General features: G+C 33.7%; 1 protein-coding gene across 1 annotated transcript in view; it reads right to left on the minus strand.

Annotated features, from left to right (window-relative positions):
• The window catches only part of LOC148955288 (uncharacterized), a 106,793-nt gene that overhangs the window by 61,728 nt on the left and 27,001 nt on the right, over positions 1-18,064 (minus strand). The window contains exons 4-5 of the mRNA XM_089101324.1: positions 13,575-13,714; positions 10,370-10,526 (exon numbers count right to left, since the gene is read on the minus strand). Of these exons, the coding sequence (XP_088957450.1) occupies positions 10,370-10,526; positions 13,575-13,714 (297 nt within the window). The remainder of the gene's footprint in view (positions 1-10,369; positions 10,527-13,574; positions 13,715-18,064) is intronic.

Consider the following 18,064-nt stretch of genomic DNA (forward strand, 5'->3'; position numbering starts at 1 on the left):
ACAAGACAAATAAAACTCACATCTTAATAAAACTTTCAAAGTACTGCATATCTGTAATCAAATTAAAGATCTATGCGGAACTGGCCAGCCATGACAAAAAATAGTACAAAGAAATGAATATATAGACGACAAACGGGTATATGGCCAGTAAATAAAAACGAAGAAAAAGAACAAAAATCAAACAAACATTTCACCCGTATCTAACAAAACGTCTTCAGTGTAGAAAAAAAAACTAAAATATATATATATATATAACTAAAATAGACTAACCTAAAATATATAGTATACAATTACTTAACATTTACAATTTGTCAACCACAACCCACAAAAGTAACTGGATTAAAAATTTTTGATGTCAACCATCAAACCAAAAAAGTAACTGGATTAAAAATTTTTAAATAACAAATGAAATAGGAATATATTATTGCGACATAATTCTATGTAAAGCTTTTTATCCTGCTATTCGCTTAGGTTTATTGTTTGAACTAACCCCTGGGACATTTTGCAATACTTTATTTTTGAGTATGGGTTAATTTTTTCAAATAATATCATAAATAGGATCAACATTTATATTACCAGTATCTTTATTAATTGATAAACCTGCACAAATGTGTGTTTTTTTTCTAATGCTTCAAGAGCCCAATGAGTGAAACCTTTTTCATTTGAAAAATTTCCATTTCTTTAAGGATCAATGTTTATATTACCAGTATCTCTATTAACTGATAAACCTGCAAGAATGTGTGTGTGTTTTTTTTGTTTTTTTTTTGTTTTTCTAATGCTTCAAGAGCTCATTGAGTGAAACCTTTTTCATTGGAAAAACTTTCCTTTCTTGAAGCATAAGATTGAACTAATTCTAGTCACTAAAACTAAGTCCCCTTCGTCTCTATTAGTGCTAATTTCCCCGTAGATATTTTTTTTTAATTACAATAATTTCTCTAAAGCTTTGTAAGAGGCCTATAGACGTGTGTACAATTTTTATCTGGTCAAACAATATATTATGATGAGGAAAGTCAAATAATTGTTTTGCTACAGCTGATTCAAACGTTTCTGGTTTTTGATTATATTTTAGCGAATAGCCAGTGGCATTTTTGTGTTACTGTAGCCTATTTTAAAATTTTATTGTGTCCTTCCTACATAAAATTTACCACAAGCATACGGAATTTCGTATAGACCCCTTTGTATGTTTTTGGAACCTTATGTTTTCCATTATTTAGTAAGGAGCAAATAGTTTGTCGAGATTTGAATGCTGTTTTTATATTATGCTTGCTTAGTCCTCTTCTTAATTCCTGTGACAACTGTGGGACATACGGCAAAGCTATATAATTCGTTTGTTGATTTGGCCCATCATCTTCTAGTATTTTTGGCTCCATTAACTTTTTTTCGTTTTTCAATTATTTAGGAAATCATCTTTACAGGGTATACATTACCCTGAGGGTATCCATTATCAATCGTTAAGGATATTTTAATAGGTAATGGATATCCTGAAAAGATGATCTGCCAAATAATTGAAAAACGGGAAAAAAGTTAACGGAAGATGATGGGTCGAATCAACAAACACATTAAATAGCTTTGCCGTACGTCCCAGAATTGTCATAGAAATTAAGAAGAGAACTAAGCAAGCATAATATAAAAACAGCATTTAAATCTCGACAAACTATTGGTTCGTTACTAAATAACTAGATAATCGTTACTACATAATGGAAAACATAAGGTTCCAAAAAACATACAAAGGGGTCCGTGCTCTTGGGGCAAATTTTATGTAGGAAGGACCCAGCAAAATTTAGAAAATAGATTACAGAAACACAAAAATGCCATTGACTATTCGCTAAAATATAATCAAAAACCAGAAACGTTTGAATCAGCTGTAGCAAAACTTTTATTTGACTTTCCTCATCATAATATATTGTTTGACCAGATAAAAATTGTACACACGTCTATAGGCCTCTTACAAAGCTTTAGAGAAATTATTGAAATTAAAAACAAATTTATATGGAGGGATTAGTATTAATACAGACGAAGGGCATTTTAGAATTAGTTCGATTTATAACAGTTTAATTAAGGGGCAGGTAAAAATTTTGGACAGTGGTAATTTACATGATAGTCCTCGAACAGCTGGCAACCGTGTAAGCGATAGTCGGGGTAAGGCCAAGGCTGGCAGGAGTCCACGAACAGCAGCTAAACTTGCAAATGAAAAAATTCACTCAACTTATAATGCATGATTTTTGTTTGCCTGTTTGCCATATCTAAATAATTCAAGGATTTTAACATATAAATTTAATCAGGGGCGGTGATCATGGATTTGTTTTTGTTCAAATAAAAATGGTGTTTTATTTTTAATTGATCCTATTTTCCAATCTGATCTTATAGAGGAAAATTATCTAATGATTTTGATGTCTTATTGGTTATTACAGTTGTGCCGTACTTTGGAAGTTTTATTAAGATGTGATTTTTATTTACTTGTTTTGTCTTTTGTTCTTTTCTTTCTCTTTTGTTTATGTTCTTCGTTTTCTTTAGATGATTAACTGTTTTTTTTCTCTTTTTTTCCTGTTGATAAAGGCTTCCGGATGTGGAGTCGAAATATTCAGGATTTTCTTATTAATTAATGTTTTGTTGTCACTTTTGTTTTAGTACGTTTTAGTAAGCCTGTCACCCCTTTATTTAAATTAAACCCATTTTACTCTCTTAAACTCTCTCTTGTAAACGGAAAAGCAGTGTGGTCTAAGAAATTATCTCCCCTCATTTGGACTAAGCCTAAATATGAGCGCTGCGGGTAATAGTTCTCCTCTTGTTGTGGAATAATTTTTTCTTAGCAATATAAAAAAATACATTCATAGGATATATCCATATATTAGCGCAAAAGTTCAAAAAACAGAGGTGGCGGGGGCCAGTGAGAGTGCAGTCAAGGAACTTCCCAGGAGGGAGTGGGCAAGTGCTGCCATTAACTTGGGTTTTATCTACGTTTGAATGTAAGGATTTGGTTTTATGTCTGTTTTACATATACCAAAATAGTTTGCGCTAACGAACTGAAAGTAAGGAGCAATTCGTGCCAATAGTAACCGAGACTCTTTAAAAATGAGTTTTTATATCAAAATCAAGAAAAGCCTCAGCTTTCATGGTGATTCCAAATATTTAAAAGTAATTAAACTTAAAACTACCCACCAAAAGTTGCAAGCCTGAGAAAGTTTGCCCCATTTTCGTAAAAAGGGGAATATATCCCAAAAAGTGTGAATGATTTTGATTAAAATCATATCGTCAAATTCAGCATATTTAAAAACCCAATCGTGAAATCTTTCTAGTCCCTGTCTGCAAAATTTAGTCCCTGTCAACTAAACTGTAAAATTTTGGGTTTTTCCAAGAAAAATGAAGACAGAGGGAGGCTGTAGATAGATAGGGATGGAGGAGGGCCATGCGTAGCTGTATTGGCCTCGTGCCGCTCGGTGCTACAATCAGTTGCTAGCAGTAGTAGTAGCCGCAACACCGCGCCTTGGCGGATTTATCCCTAAAGATCCTAATAGTCCATTCAATACAAATCGTTAATGAAGACTTTTTTCAAAGCTTCATTTAATTTAGTTTAATCTTTTGAGGCTTCATAAATTTATGTTCATTTGTGTATAATTGGGGGCCAGCCGTTATGGGGGAGGGCTGGTGGATCTTTGAGCAGGTGGTTGACCGTGTTTAAAGCTCTCAAAAAAGTGTGCACTTTTAAAAGTGCACACTTTTTTGAGAGCTTTAAACAAGTTTTTGTGAGTTTCAGTGAGCCTTCAGATAAATATAGAAAGAGGCTTTGGGGTAGGTAAAAATTAATTTCTAAAACTCCTTGGATCTCGGGGAAATATTTGCATTGCACTTGTTATATTGGCGCTGGGGATGTTAGCTCCCCTCTTACTGCCAACTGTCTTTTTCTATTTAACCTTAAAGGTTACATTTACATGCCTACCGGCACAAAAGGTCAAGAGGTGGGGGGAGACATAATGAGTACCACTAAAACATTTCTCACATGGGGGCAAGTACTACCAGAAGGCATGTTTTCACCAAGATTTAAGTGGGAAAGTTTTGCATTTTCCTATTTATATGTACTATTTACTATATTCTTGTTTTCCGGGGGCATTGCCCCTCCTCCTACTGGTGTCCCCAGCGAATATCCCTATAAACAACTTTGTTCGACTAATTTGGCTTGAAAACTGTGAATACAGTGACCCTATAACTAATTTTTGATATTTCAGACCCATCTCCTAATAAATATTTGGAGGGGTTCATCTTTAGAAGAACGATTATCATTTTCAAAGTTTCACTTTACAACTCGACTGTTGAGAAGGGGGCTCGAGAGTAGTAGCCTACTTCACATTTTAGAGATCCTTACATCAAAAAGCTCGTAATAACAAACGGTAAGAAAAGAGCCACCCCTGTAAATAGAAACCGAAACTCTAAGAAACAAAGTTTTGACTATAATAAATACAACAAGCAGATTTTATTATTTAAGCTGATTCTAAATATACAAAACGTACTAATTTTAAAGTTTAACATTAAACCAAATACCAAATTAAAAATTTGCAAAAAAAGTTTTTTTCAAAAGAAAGTAAAGAGTGAAATTAAAACTCAAAACGGACAGAAATTATTCTGTATGTGAAGGAGGAGGCCCCCTGTTCATTTTCTCGATCTTTTACGGTAAAGTTTGACTTTTGTCTTAATTCTATCAGAGTGACTGCTCAAACCAAAGGGCTATTCATCAAACTGTTCGTGGTAGCGAACTGTAAGTAAGAAGCGACCCGGCTCAATAGTAACCGAAACTCTAAAAAAACGGAATTTTGACATCAATAGATACATCAAAAGAATTTTATTTTTATCCTGACTTTAAATATATAAGTTTCACCAAGTTTAGTCCTACCCATCAAAAGCTACGAGCCTGAGAATATTTTCCTTATTTTCGAAAAAAGGGGGAAACACACCGCTAAAAGTCACAGAACTTTACTGAAAATCAGACCATCAGATTCAGCGTATCAGAGAACCCTACTGTAAAAGTTTCTAGTTCCTGTCTGCAACAAAGTGGAATTTTGTACGTTTTGCCAGAAGAAAGAGCACCGATCCGTGTTTATTTGTTTTTTGTTTTCTTTTCTTTTCTCAGGGGTGATTGTATCAACCCATTGGTCCTAGAATGTCACGAGAGGGCTCATTCAAATGGAATTAAAAAGTTCTAGTGCCTTTTTAAGTAACCAAATACTTTGGAAGGCAATTAGGCCCCCTCCCACACTCATTCTTTTCCCAAAGTCACCGGATCAAAATTTTGAGATAGCCATTTTGTTCAGCACAATCGAAAAATGTAATTCCTATGTCTTTGAGTATGATCCCCCGCAGTCCCCGGGGGAAGGGCTGTAAGTTATGAACTTTGCCCATTGCTTACATATAGTATTGGTTATTAGGAAGTTTATAGACGTTTTCAGGGGGGGGGGATTTTTTCTGTTGGGGGGATGGAGGAAGGAGGTTACACGTGAGAATCTTTCCATGGAGGAATTATTCTTGGGGGAGGAAAATTTCCATGAATGGGGATCTGGATTTTCCAGCATTATTTAAAAACAATCAGATAGTAAATTAAAAAGTTTTTTTCAACTGAAAGTAAGGAGCAACATTAAAACTTAAAACGAACAGAAATTATTACATATATTAGGGGGTTCGCCCCCTCCTCAATACCTTGCTCTTTGCGCTAAAGTATTTTTAGTTCTTTCAAAGGAGCTATTTATTCTAATTAAACGGCCCTTATGATTCAGGAGTCAATCCTAAAAAACTGAAAAAAATTCGAACTTCAGCGAAAGAGCCAGGTATTGACGAGGGGGTAAACCTCCCTCATATTACGCATATGAAGGATTTTGCCCCCTCGTCAATACCTCGCCCTTTACGGTAAAGTTTGAATTTTGTTCCAATTCCTTAAGAATGATCTCTGAATCACAAAGGCCGTTTAATATCCAAATTAATATGAAAATTTCGTTTTAATTATTCATGTAGGCTACGGTGAGTGAAAATCAAAACCTGCATTAATTCAAAAACGTTCAGAAATTAAATAAAAAAACAAGTTTTTTTAACTGAAAGTAAGGAGCGGCATTAAAACATAAAAAGAACATAAATTATTTTGTACATGAAAGGAGTTTTCCTCTCCTCAACGCCCCGGTCTTTACGCTAAAGTTTTTTATTGTTTTAAAAAGTAGATTTGTCAGAAAGAGTCAAACTATAAAAGTTTAAAAACATTTAAAATAATTTTTTCAGTAAAGTACAAATTATATTCTGGCTTTTAGAAAGCATAGGGTTTAGAACCCCACTCAGATTAATTTCTGCTCGTTTTGAGTTTGACTTATTTTAATTTCTGTTTGTTTTGGGTTTCATGCCCTCCAATCAGTTTCGACTAGCCTATTAAAAAGGGCAATAGTCCTTTCAATTTCCAATCGAATTAGCCCTTTCTGAAGTTTCTACGAAAACGCTTTCTATAATACCCTTATACGCCCCCAGAGAATAACTTACAACCCTTTCCCTGTGGGGTTTTGGGGGTTTCTCATCCTCAAAGACATAATTTCCAGAACTTTTAACTACATTGAAGAAAATTCCTATCTCAAAAATTTTAATTGGATGTGTTTGGGGAAATGGTAGGCGTGAGAGGGGATTAGTTGCTCTCCAATCACTTTCGACTATTAAAAAGGGCACTAGCCCTTTCAATTTCCAATCAAATGAGCTTTTTTTGAAGTTTCTACGACACCGATTTCTATAAAAACTTATATACCCCCAGGCCATAACTTACAGCCCTTGCCTTGAGGGCTCTGATGGGGTTATCATTCTCAAAGACCTAGTTTCCAGAACTTTTAACTACGTTGAACAAAATGGATACCTCAAAATTTTCATTGCATGTGTTTGGGGAAATGGTGAGTGTGAGAGTGAGGTTTGTTGCCCACCAAATACTTTCACCTTAAAAAGGGCACTAGCCCTTTCAATTTCTAATCGAGTGAGCCCTTTTTGAAGTTTTTACGACAACGCTTTCTATAAAAATTTATATGCCCCCAGGGCATAACTTACAACCCTTGCCCTGAGGGCTGTATGGTGAGTGTCTTGCTCAAAGACATAATTTCCGGGCACTTCAACCACGCTAAACAAAATGTTTATCTCAAAATTTTGATTGGATGTGTTTGGGGAAATGTTGGGCATGAGAGGGGGGTTAGTTATCCTCTAATCACTTTTGACTATCAAAAAGGCCACTAGCCCTTTGAATTTCCAATCGAATAAGCCCTTTTGAAGTTTCTACGAAAACACTTTCTATAAAAACCTTATATGCCCCCAGGGCTTAACTTACAACCCTTGCCCTTTGGGTTTGGAATATTTGTCATCCTCAAAGATATAATTTCCAGAATTTTCAACTCGTACTTTAAACAAAATGCCTATTTCAAAATTTTGATTGGATGTGTTTGGGGAAATGGCGGGCGTGAGAGGGGGGTTAGTTGCTCTCCAATCACTTTCGACTATTAAAAAAAGTACTAGGGTTTTCAATTTAAAATCAAATGACCTTTTTTTAAGTTTCTACGACAGCACATTCTAAAAAAGCATTATATGCCCCCAGGGCCTAACTTAAAACCCTTGCCTTGAGGGCTCTGAGGGGGTTATTATCCTCAAAACCTAATTTCCAGAACTTGAAACTACGTTGAACAAAATGGATATCTCAAAATTTTGATTGCATGTTTTTGGGGAAATGGTGGGCGTAAGAGAGGGGTTAGTTGCCCTCCAATACTTCCAACTATTAAAAAGGGCACTAGCTCTTTCAATTTCAAATCGAGTGTGCCGTTTTTGAAGTTTTTACGACAACGCTTTCTATAAAAACCTTTTATGCCCCCAAGGCATAACTTACAACCCTTGCCCAGAGAGCTGTGGGGGGAGTGTCATCCTTAAAGACATAATTTCCGGACCTTTCATATACGTTGAACAAAATGTCTATGTCAAAATAAATAGCGACGAAGACCACATTGCCTTTCCATCATAAACAATAAGTAGAACAACAAGGAAATTTTTTTATACAAGACAGTGGAACGCAATTTTAAATGAATATTTCGACCCTATATCCAAGGGCCGTCCACAGCAGAACAAACGAAGAAAAAAACAATATACAAGAAACTCACATTAAAATTCAATCATTAAAGCTGAAAAAATTTTTTTTAATTTTCAAAACAGTCGTTGAACTTCCTTGAAGTAATGATGCTAGGGCTGTTTTGAAAATTTTAAAAAACTTTTTAAAATACCCTTGGATAAAAGTTGAAAATTTTAAATTTTTTTCGACCCTTGGATATACAGCGCTTTCTATAAAAAAAAAAAACTTATATGCCCCCAGGGCACAACTTACAATCCTTGCCTTGAGGGCTGTGGGGGAGTGTTCTCCTCAAAAACATAAATTTCATCTAAAAATCAATTACGCTGAACAAAATGGCTATCTCAAAATTTTGATTGGATGTGTTTGGGGAAATGACGGGCGTGGAAGGGCTGTTAGTTGCCTTCCAATCACTTTCGACAACTAAAAAAGGCACTAGCCCTTCCAATTTCTTGCTATATGCTCTTGCTCAATGCTCTTTCCCTTTTAATTATTTTTCCTCCTCCCCTATTAATCCTTGACGGTTTCAAGTCAAGTCCCACAGGTTATTTACAAAATACGGCTGATAACGTATTTTGAAAAAGGTGTAAATGACGGCTTTTGATGTACTTGGTCCATGGTAGGTTTCGAGAGTACACTCTTGAAGAATCTTGGCCTAATGAACTATCCCTTTCAGTTTCAAGCAGATTGGACTACCAAAACCAAAGATATCCACCTTTTCAGATAAAATTTACCAATGAAAACAATAGGTAATTCATATTGAGACCAATATTTTCTAATGGGTAATACTCTTGGGATGCGGGGTTCAATCGGCCATGCGGGCATCTGGAAATGTTTATTTAAGGGCATGGGGGTATACAGGGGAACCTGATGAAAAATTTGACTAAAAGAGGGTCAAGATGTCCTCCAATGGTCCATGTCCACTGAAACGGCACTAAGGCTTTCAACTTTCAATCACTTGCTTCAAAACTTTTATGACCATCCCCTTCTATATGAATTGGCCGGAAAAAAATACACATGGAAGCTACATCCCTCTTTTCCAAGCCAACACTAGAGCGTTGAATCTGATAATTATCGAAGTTAATAATTATAACTATAAGACAGGAAACGAAAAAAATTGTATTGAATAATAATAAACACGATGAGCAGAACAGTAAATTAGCAGAACAATGAGCAGATCACTCGTTCAGTACTAGGAATCCATGGATTAAGGAAAAATTGGTTAAAAGAATCGTTTTGATTGAATTCACGCTCAGCAGAGCAACAGATACAATCACAGTTCACTTTCTAAATTACTGGAAGATGGAAATTAGCAACAAATTTAAATAAATAGCAATACCAGCACTTAAAGGATTCACCACTTTCTTAGGTATTTTTGGAGCAAAACTTTTCACTGTATATAATTCAAAATCATAACTTAAATTAAACCTTAGGAGGCAGGATAAAAAGAATTTAAATATTTTGTCTTTTGACTTAGTCCTGAAAGATCATGATTCTCATGGAAACGGAGTTGACAGCTTTCTTATTGTAGGTTACCAGATCCGTAATTAGAAGATAAAGAGGTGGTATTCATTACGTAAACTAATTGGATTGAATCATAACGGGCTTCAGTTTCATGCGAATAAAACAAATGACAAGACCCACTTACATATTACTATATTGATCCGTTACAAAAAAGGTCTTGATTTGCGGATACTCTTGACCACAAAGAAAACATAGTTTTCTGGGTTTTTGCACAAAAGGCTTTTGCACAAAATCAGAGGAAGGAAAAGTCCGTGGAAAAATGAAATCGCCCCTTAACAGTGCCACGAACCATCTCCAAATTTTCATTGCCATTTTTACACTCCTAAAAAGGAAGAATAGTATTCAGGCACCTGGCAATCGCAGCACCGATGTTACGAAGCCATGAAGAGTGCACGCAGCTCTGTCAAACAAGATTCAACAAAACTACAGGGGAAATGACGACAAAAACTTTTTCTAGGAATAGCAGAGCATAAACATTTATTGTAAAGAAGAGAAGCAAGACGGATATATGTATATTTTTTCTTCACAAATATGAATAACAAGTGTTACCACAAGAATTTATCATTAAAAGCCGTTCAGTTTTTGCTTCCTTATAGGCTTGCTTATAGGCTTATTGAGCAAAAAATATTATAATTGAAAGCCAGCATCGTTGGTAAAAGTAGACATAAATACCAGGAGAGTCGGCAAGTCTTGCATAATAATATAAGCCAGCATTTGAATATCAAAATCACTTACCCACTCTTACGTAGAATGAAAAAGTTTCAGTCTTTCCAATTCGAGGTAATTGAGCAATGCACTCAAACTCAGTGTCGATTTGAAAAGGATAGCCACTGATAACAAATCCTTCCCTGGGGTCATACGCAATCCATCGATGATTATGACTTGGGTACACCTACAAAAAGGACAAGTGTTTGCATTAATCAACGTTCTTTTCTCTTTCGAAAAAAGATACTTTTTTTATAATCAAACTCAGTAGATTTAATTAGCCTTTTACAATGCTTCTTGAGAAAGTCGTTTAGATGCCTTAAACACATACTTTCGTAGATGACTAGTCAACAAAATATTTTTCGCCAATTAGGAACCTTTCTTCAAACATTAATTATTTCTAATCTGCAGAAACTTAAAATTTTATGTGTTTGGAATGTTTACTCTCCAAGAGCAAGTAGTTGCTGATTACTAGATAATTATATACTACCAAATGATATTGTTTAATGCATGATGTAGGCATAAATCTCCAAATTACGAGGGGTCATTATGTAACCCCCCCCCCCTATTTGACAGAATGACGTATCACTGGAAATTAAGAATATTGAGCCTAAAATTTCAGTTTTGAGGATTTAGGTCTCGCAATGGCTATACCTTAATTTGCCAAAGTAAATTAAATCCAAATATTCTCTTCATTTTTATGAGATTTTGTTCTATTATTGTTTTTAGTCTCAGGCTTGGTATTCTAGGTTACGAAAAATAACAAACTTAAAAAAATATATCTAGACATTTTGCCAAAATTTGACGATTTAATCTAAGACATTACTTAGATTTAATCTAAGTGATATGAAAATGGTAGAAAAGAAAAGTCTGTGCTTTTCTTACTTTCGGAAAGCCCTTTTTATATTCATAGGCATAGCCTATTAAGAATCTAATCATTGTCGGCTGAGAATGCGCTAACGTTTAAGGTGGCGATGAAGATTATTGCTTTTTTTATCAAAGGGCTGTCAGGGCTGTTGGCTGAGGCGTTGAACACATTTATGATCGCCCAACAAACTAATAATGTAGACTTCAAAATTTTGCATTACAGATCTACTATGAAACACCCCAACAAGTTATATCTCCCAAAAGTGAAAAGAAGAATACATTCGAATTTTTTTTACTAGAGTTTCGAACTGGTAGAGCCATCTTCCAGAGGATGTTTTACGAGGCATCTGGCTCTTAAGTATTCTAATCTTTCTGATTCTATCAAACAGTTAGTAGTAAGGAACAGAAGTAAGAAGCGAATCACGCTTGAAAAAAAAAGAGTTTCATAATAATAATAATAATAATATATGTATATATACGCATATAATATATTCTTTTTTAGTGATACTCCGCATTTTTTCTTTTTTAGTGATACTCCGTCTTTTGTACCTTTTTTTGACGGGTAATAAATAAATAAATATCAAAAGAATTGACTATTATATAGTCATTAAGTTTTCCCACCAAACGCTTCGATCTTGAGAAAATTTGTCTTATTTTCGAAAAAGAAGAAATATACACCCAAAAAACTGAGTGTTGTTTACTAAAAATTCCCCATTTAATTCAGTTAATCAGAGAAGCCCATTGTCCAGGTTTCAAAGCCATATCTGTAAGAATGGGGAATTTTACATTTTTTCAAGAAATATTACCATGGACCCAAATGATCCCCCTCCCCCCATCCAAGAACGTTCTGAGGCCATCAATATTGTAGTACCTTGTAGAACCCTGGAAAATTAGTCTCTAACCGGCACTGGTGAGTCCCATTGGTTTTCTTGAGGCATAACAATTTCAATGATTTTAATAATACATATATTGCGACTTGGAAAGCTAAAATGTTAAAAAAAAATCGTATTGCTATTTTGACTGATGGATTTAGACGTTTTGAACGACACTTGCTAGGAGTTTCGAAAACTCGTCTCCTATGACTAAGATATTCGAAAACAGGGGATATAGAATTTATTTATTCAGGCAGATGGGTCACATAGGCAGAGAGCAGGGCTCACGATGAATTAAAAAGCTTCAAAGTCCTCCTTAGGTTAGCAAGCTATTAATCATAGAATTCTAATTTCTCTTTTTATAACTAGAAAGTGTAAGGTATCAGTCATAGTGAGTTATGCCCGTTTAGAACCACCTGGTGAAAAAATAGAGAGTAAAATGAATTTCATATGCAGTTACAGGAACAAATAGACAGGATCCCAGACATAATTTACGGAGTTTTAATACTCAGGGTGTTAAAAAATGGGATGGATGGTATCCTAGCCTAGGTAAATTTAGCATAGGAAAGGAAAATAGTAACGGCTATAGACTATTAAAACTATAAAGGTATAATAATCTAGTTATAATCAATACGGTATCTTGTCATAATATGGCCCAAGAGTTAATATGGTGCTCACATGAAGTTAAGACGCACTTTACTAAAAAAATACAAATGAATGTGCATTGTCAGTTTAACATACATTTACTGATATTTATTAATAAAAATCTTAATATTATTTGATTTATTAAAGTTATTAAAGTAAAAAAATTTATATTTTTTTCATTTAAATGCGAATTATGTTCTGTCCTTGTGAAGGCATAGGGGTTTTGAGCCCTACTCATGTTAATTTCTGCTCGTTTTGAGTTTGACTCGGTTATTTATTGTAATTTCTGTTCGTTTTGGGTTTCATTTATGTATCGATGCTGATTTGGGGTAGTTTCACGCTTGGTAGATGATTTGATTTTATTTTTGCTCATTTTTTTTTTAATGGAGTTCTTTACTTTTCTTTGAAAAACTTATTTTGTGGAAAAAGTATTTTAATTAATTGTAAATCAAAGACTGGCAGGATCGATAAAAGACACTAGGATGCATAGGAGTGCTGATATTGATGTTAAAAGTAAGGATTACTATTTCGTAGTGTCTAGAGTTAGCCTAAAGCTGAAACTTGAAAACAGTAGGAAGCTATGACTTTGGTAGACTCCAGGGTGAGATTTCGAGAGAAACTTTCCACAAAAAATTTAGCATAAAACTGAAGATATTTAAATTTGACAATGTAGAAAATAGAAGATATAGTTTTAGGAATTTCTAATAAGTCTTGAACATTTTGGAAAACCATCTTTGTGCAATAGGTCCCTCGAGGCTATGAGAAAAAAAATAAGTTTGTTGCTTTTCTGCTTTCCTTTGAAATTAATGTCATGTATTTGCATAGCTTATTTAGTTAACACAGCCGATTACCTGAACATCAGATTCCTTGAGCAGAACTGCTATTTTTGGATCCGTGGGACGACAGGGTATTGTGACTTGAGTTCCACCAATTACATCCAGCACTCGACTTGAAGTTGGAGTAGGAATTATTGACCATAGATGGCTTGGATCTTTAAAAAAATTGAAAATTAAAATCAATGACTAAATTAATAGTCGAGAAATCAGATTACAAAAGTAAGCTTAGCATCAAACAGTTCGTGGTAACAAACTGTAAGCAAGGAGCGACCCGGCTCAATAGTAACCATAACTCTAAAAAACGGAATTTGACTCTAAAAACAGAAATTATTCCGTATATGGAAGGGGCTTTCCCCTCCTCAACACCTCGCTCTTTACGCAGAGTTTGACTCTGTCTCACAACTTTATTTTTTAAAACAATAAAAAACGTTAGCGTAAAGAGTGAGGAGTTGAGGAGGGGACAGCCTCTTTCATATACGGAATAATTTCTGTTCGTTTTAAGTTTTAATGTCGCTCCTTACTTTCAGTTACCAAAAAACTTGGTTTTTTTACTTATTCAACTTAAAGCCCTTTACATCCCCTTGAAACCAATATTCTTCAGTTCTTAATCGCTCCCAAGACAAGATGTATTTATTGAAATGCGAAACTATGCTTGTCTCGTGCAGTGTTTGGAATTTATCAAATTCTTTTTTAAGTTTTTATTGTTTTTGTCAAACTGTTTTTCATGTAAAAAGACACATAAGCATTGAAAGAGAGAGAATTTTAGATTCAGATATAGATATTTATTGTAAGGAATATAATGAGAAAAATAGTAGGGGGGAATAAGATCCTCTTGTTACAGACTTTCAAATGACTCGGATGAGAAATTTTCAATCAAGTAGATTTAGAATGGATCTTCGGAGTTCACCATAATGAGTTAAATGTGCCTACTACCATAGGAATGTAGATCCCCTTGTTGCTCAATTTTAAAATGAATCGAATGACAAAGTTTTCAGTTATTTAGAAGAGCCATCACCAAAAAATAAGAATTGATGACGTAAAAGATTTACTAAGAATAGATGAATTTTTAAGTGAAGCATAAGAAGATCAAGTTATTGATTATCAAGCATGGGAAAATGTTTCTTTTTTCGTCTGGAGAGGAAACAAAATCGTAAAATAGAAGGTACTATAAATCAAATTGAAGAAGCAGAAAGCGATAATGTACTCACAGTAGTGAAAAAAGAAACTCCCACTCAGAAAGAAAATTTTAAATCATTAAATCATCAAATAATCAAAACAGTGCTTATATTAATATCAAATTGGAATTTAACATTGCACATGTATCAAATTCTTTCTATGGCGCTTGTTAATTTTCATGCCTGTTTGATTCCCATGATTATTGTAATTAAATAGCGATTTGGATAACTTTTCCTACGCTTTGCTGAAACTGACTAGGGACGCCGTCAAAGCCATCAAGGGAGGAGAGGGGATGGAGTTTCACCTCCCTACCTTAAACTTTTTAACCTATTTAACAATTTTGACCCTTTTACCTGATTAACCCCTTCTAATTGTTTCAACTCTTTTAATCTGGTTAGCTCTTTTTACCCATTTTTCAACTGTTTTAACCCCTTTACTCTTTTTATATCTTTTTGACTATTTAAGTACTTAATGCTTCTTTTTGTAACTAAAGCTTTTATAAGAAATTGATAAAAATTTTATTTTTTGTAAATTGAAACCACATTGTTTATGTTAAAACTTTGAAAAAATCCTTCTACCTCTAGAAAAACTTTATTTAGAGCTTTCAAAACTTTTTCCATAACTGTAATTTGTGAAAGATATTCAATTTGGAGCTTTGCAGGGCATATTTATGCTTCAACTTAAAAATATTCTTCCACTAATAAGATCCCCCTTCCTAACTCCGAAATTTTCTATGAACGAGCATGCATTTCATTTTTCTTAAATTTATTTTATCTTTTAAATGTTAATGACAGCTTTTTTTCTCCCCCTCAGACTGGACCTAAAGCTCAGAAAATTGTCTTACACCTTTATATTTCTTGCCAGATACTCTCATCAATAACGTATTATCTCTGCCATTAGTAACTTCTCATTGGTAGATATTGAATCCAATCCAAAACTACATGGCCATCTATTTGAAGCCTTCATTCATTTTCCCAATCGCAGGGATAAAACCAACTAAATGGCAGTTTATTTTTATTTTGACATTATCTTTTTTTTTCTTTTGATTTTCTTTTTAAATCGATGATACTTAGTTCTCCCAAGACCTTTAATACGCTTATACACGCTTCTTTAGCTTTTTAATCCTGTCTATGATTTCCTTTCCTTACTTCGGGGTCTCTGCTAAATAATTATTATACCTCATGCTAAAAAGGGGGGTTACACAGTTAGTCTGACCCTCAATAAAGTGTCTGATAATTATAAACCCTCAAAGCGATATGCCAAAAATATTTATACTTAATCTACTAAGAATGCTGACACACATATACATGCCCCCCCCCCATCAATTTATTTACCCAACATAATTTTGCTTTTCTTTTTACTTCTTTTTCTCATGCGCTTGTTCAACTCTTCGATCCGTTATTTTTCTTTTTCTTTTTTTAATCATTAAGGATAATATGTCTTCCCAAAAGCCCTACCCAATATTTAGTACACTATATGCAAAATTAAACAAGAATTAATAGAAATCTTGAAAATTCATCAAAAATTAGCATTTCCTACAATTTGTTGCTTGGAGGTTACTTCTTAAGAACTCCAAAAACACACACAAGTCCAAACAAATAATGGTAGGACTTCTAAAAATATTAGAAGATTCGCTGAGACTTGTACATCTTGTTATTGGATGCTAGTAGGTTACTTTTTAAAATCGCCAAAGCATGCAAATTTGATAGCTAATGTATTAAATTATGAAAGAATTTTTTAAAACCCAAGAGCTCATTACAATTTTCATTTCTTTCTATTGGTTGCTTGGTGATTATGTCTTAAAAATACGGAAAACCCCCAAGTTTAGTAAATTATATACAAAATTATGGAGAATTAATAAAATACTGCAAAAATTCATAAGGAATTAACATTTCTTTTTATTGGTTACACGTGGTTAATTCTTAAAAACCCCCAAAACACGCACAACTCAGTACACTATACGAGTTTACGAAAGCTCTTATAAAATCATGGAAGGTTCAGAACAGGAAAATTATGCATACCATGCACGAAATTATAGAAGACTAATAAAGCTATTGGAATTATTCATCAAGAACCTGTATTTAACCTACCAAAAACTAATTCTAGTTAACTTAAATTAATAAAACTACATAATTTATTGAAGAAATTTAATAAAGCGAAAGTCGAAGCTCTCAAGTCAATATGAATGACTCGTAAACGGGAAAATCAGTGAAACTAAATATACAGATCTGAAAACTCATTTGAGGAGATTCAACCCTCTCGAGTCAACAAAGGAAACTAAAGAACTGTGAAAGATAGCATAGACGTATATAAATACTGTATACTCAACAAATTCTCATAACAAACATATCTTTACCCAGTTCAAAACTTTAAAACCAGAAATCAACACATCACAATACTTCTAAGCAAGCTGATATATAGAAAATTTCGTGAACAATAATTGAAAAGCCGGAAATTGCAAGAAAAAAAAAGAAAAAATTTGGGACAAAAAATTCAAAAATTAGATTTACGCAAACAAAAGTTGAAAAAGACAGTATTACGTGAACGAAAATTGAAAAAACGCAAACTAGGTGAACAAACAGAAAATGGTGAAAAATTTAACCATCTTGAAACAATAAACTGTCAAATCTTGGGACAAAAATTGAAAAACGAAAGTTATGTAAACAAAGTCAAGAAAAATAAATTATGTCAACGAAAATTTAAAAAAACAAAATTATGTCGACAAAAATTAGAAAAATGTAAAAACATTGAGACAAAATTTAAAAAGCGAAAAGTGTGTGAACAGAAATTGAAGAAAAGTAAAAAGTTCGGGACAAAGTTGAAAAAAACGAAAAGTACGTGAACAAAAAGTTAAAAACAAATAGATGAACCAAAATTTAAAAAAGGTAAAATTTACCCAGGGAAAGTTGATTTTTTTTTTCCTTCGAAATAAGGAAAGATGATGCATCGGCTCAAAAAGCTGCTCCTAATGCTGAAAAATCATAACTTAAAGTGACGTTTGTGTTTTCAATTTTGTTAAAGTAATTTTCATTTTTCTATTTTTCAAATTCCCAAAAACAATTTTTTGGGGAATTTTTAAAAGAAACATCATAGCAAAAAAGCCAGTTTTAGCAAATCTTCCAAGATTTTTATAAGTCTTGGTTTAATTTGGTATGCAGGCTACTGACTTTATATGTTCGAAGACTTTTAAGAAGTAACCTCAAAGTCGATTAATAACAAGAAATGTACTTTTCAATTCATTATTTTAATGAAGTCCTTCTGTAATACCATATACGGCGTATTCGCTTTGGGTGTTTTGGGGATTCTTAAGGCGTAACCACCAAACAACC

Source organism: Artemia sp. Qi Xiang Cuo, chromosome 2 (genome assembly GCF_049724085.1).
Source record: "Artemia sp. Qi Xiang Cuo chromosome 2, ASM4972408v1, whole genome shotgun sequence".
Classification (NCBI taxonomy): Eukaryota; Metazoa; Arthropoda; class Branchiopoda; order Anostraca; family Artemiidae; genus Artemia; species Artemia sp. Qi Xiang Cuo.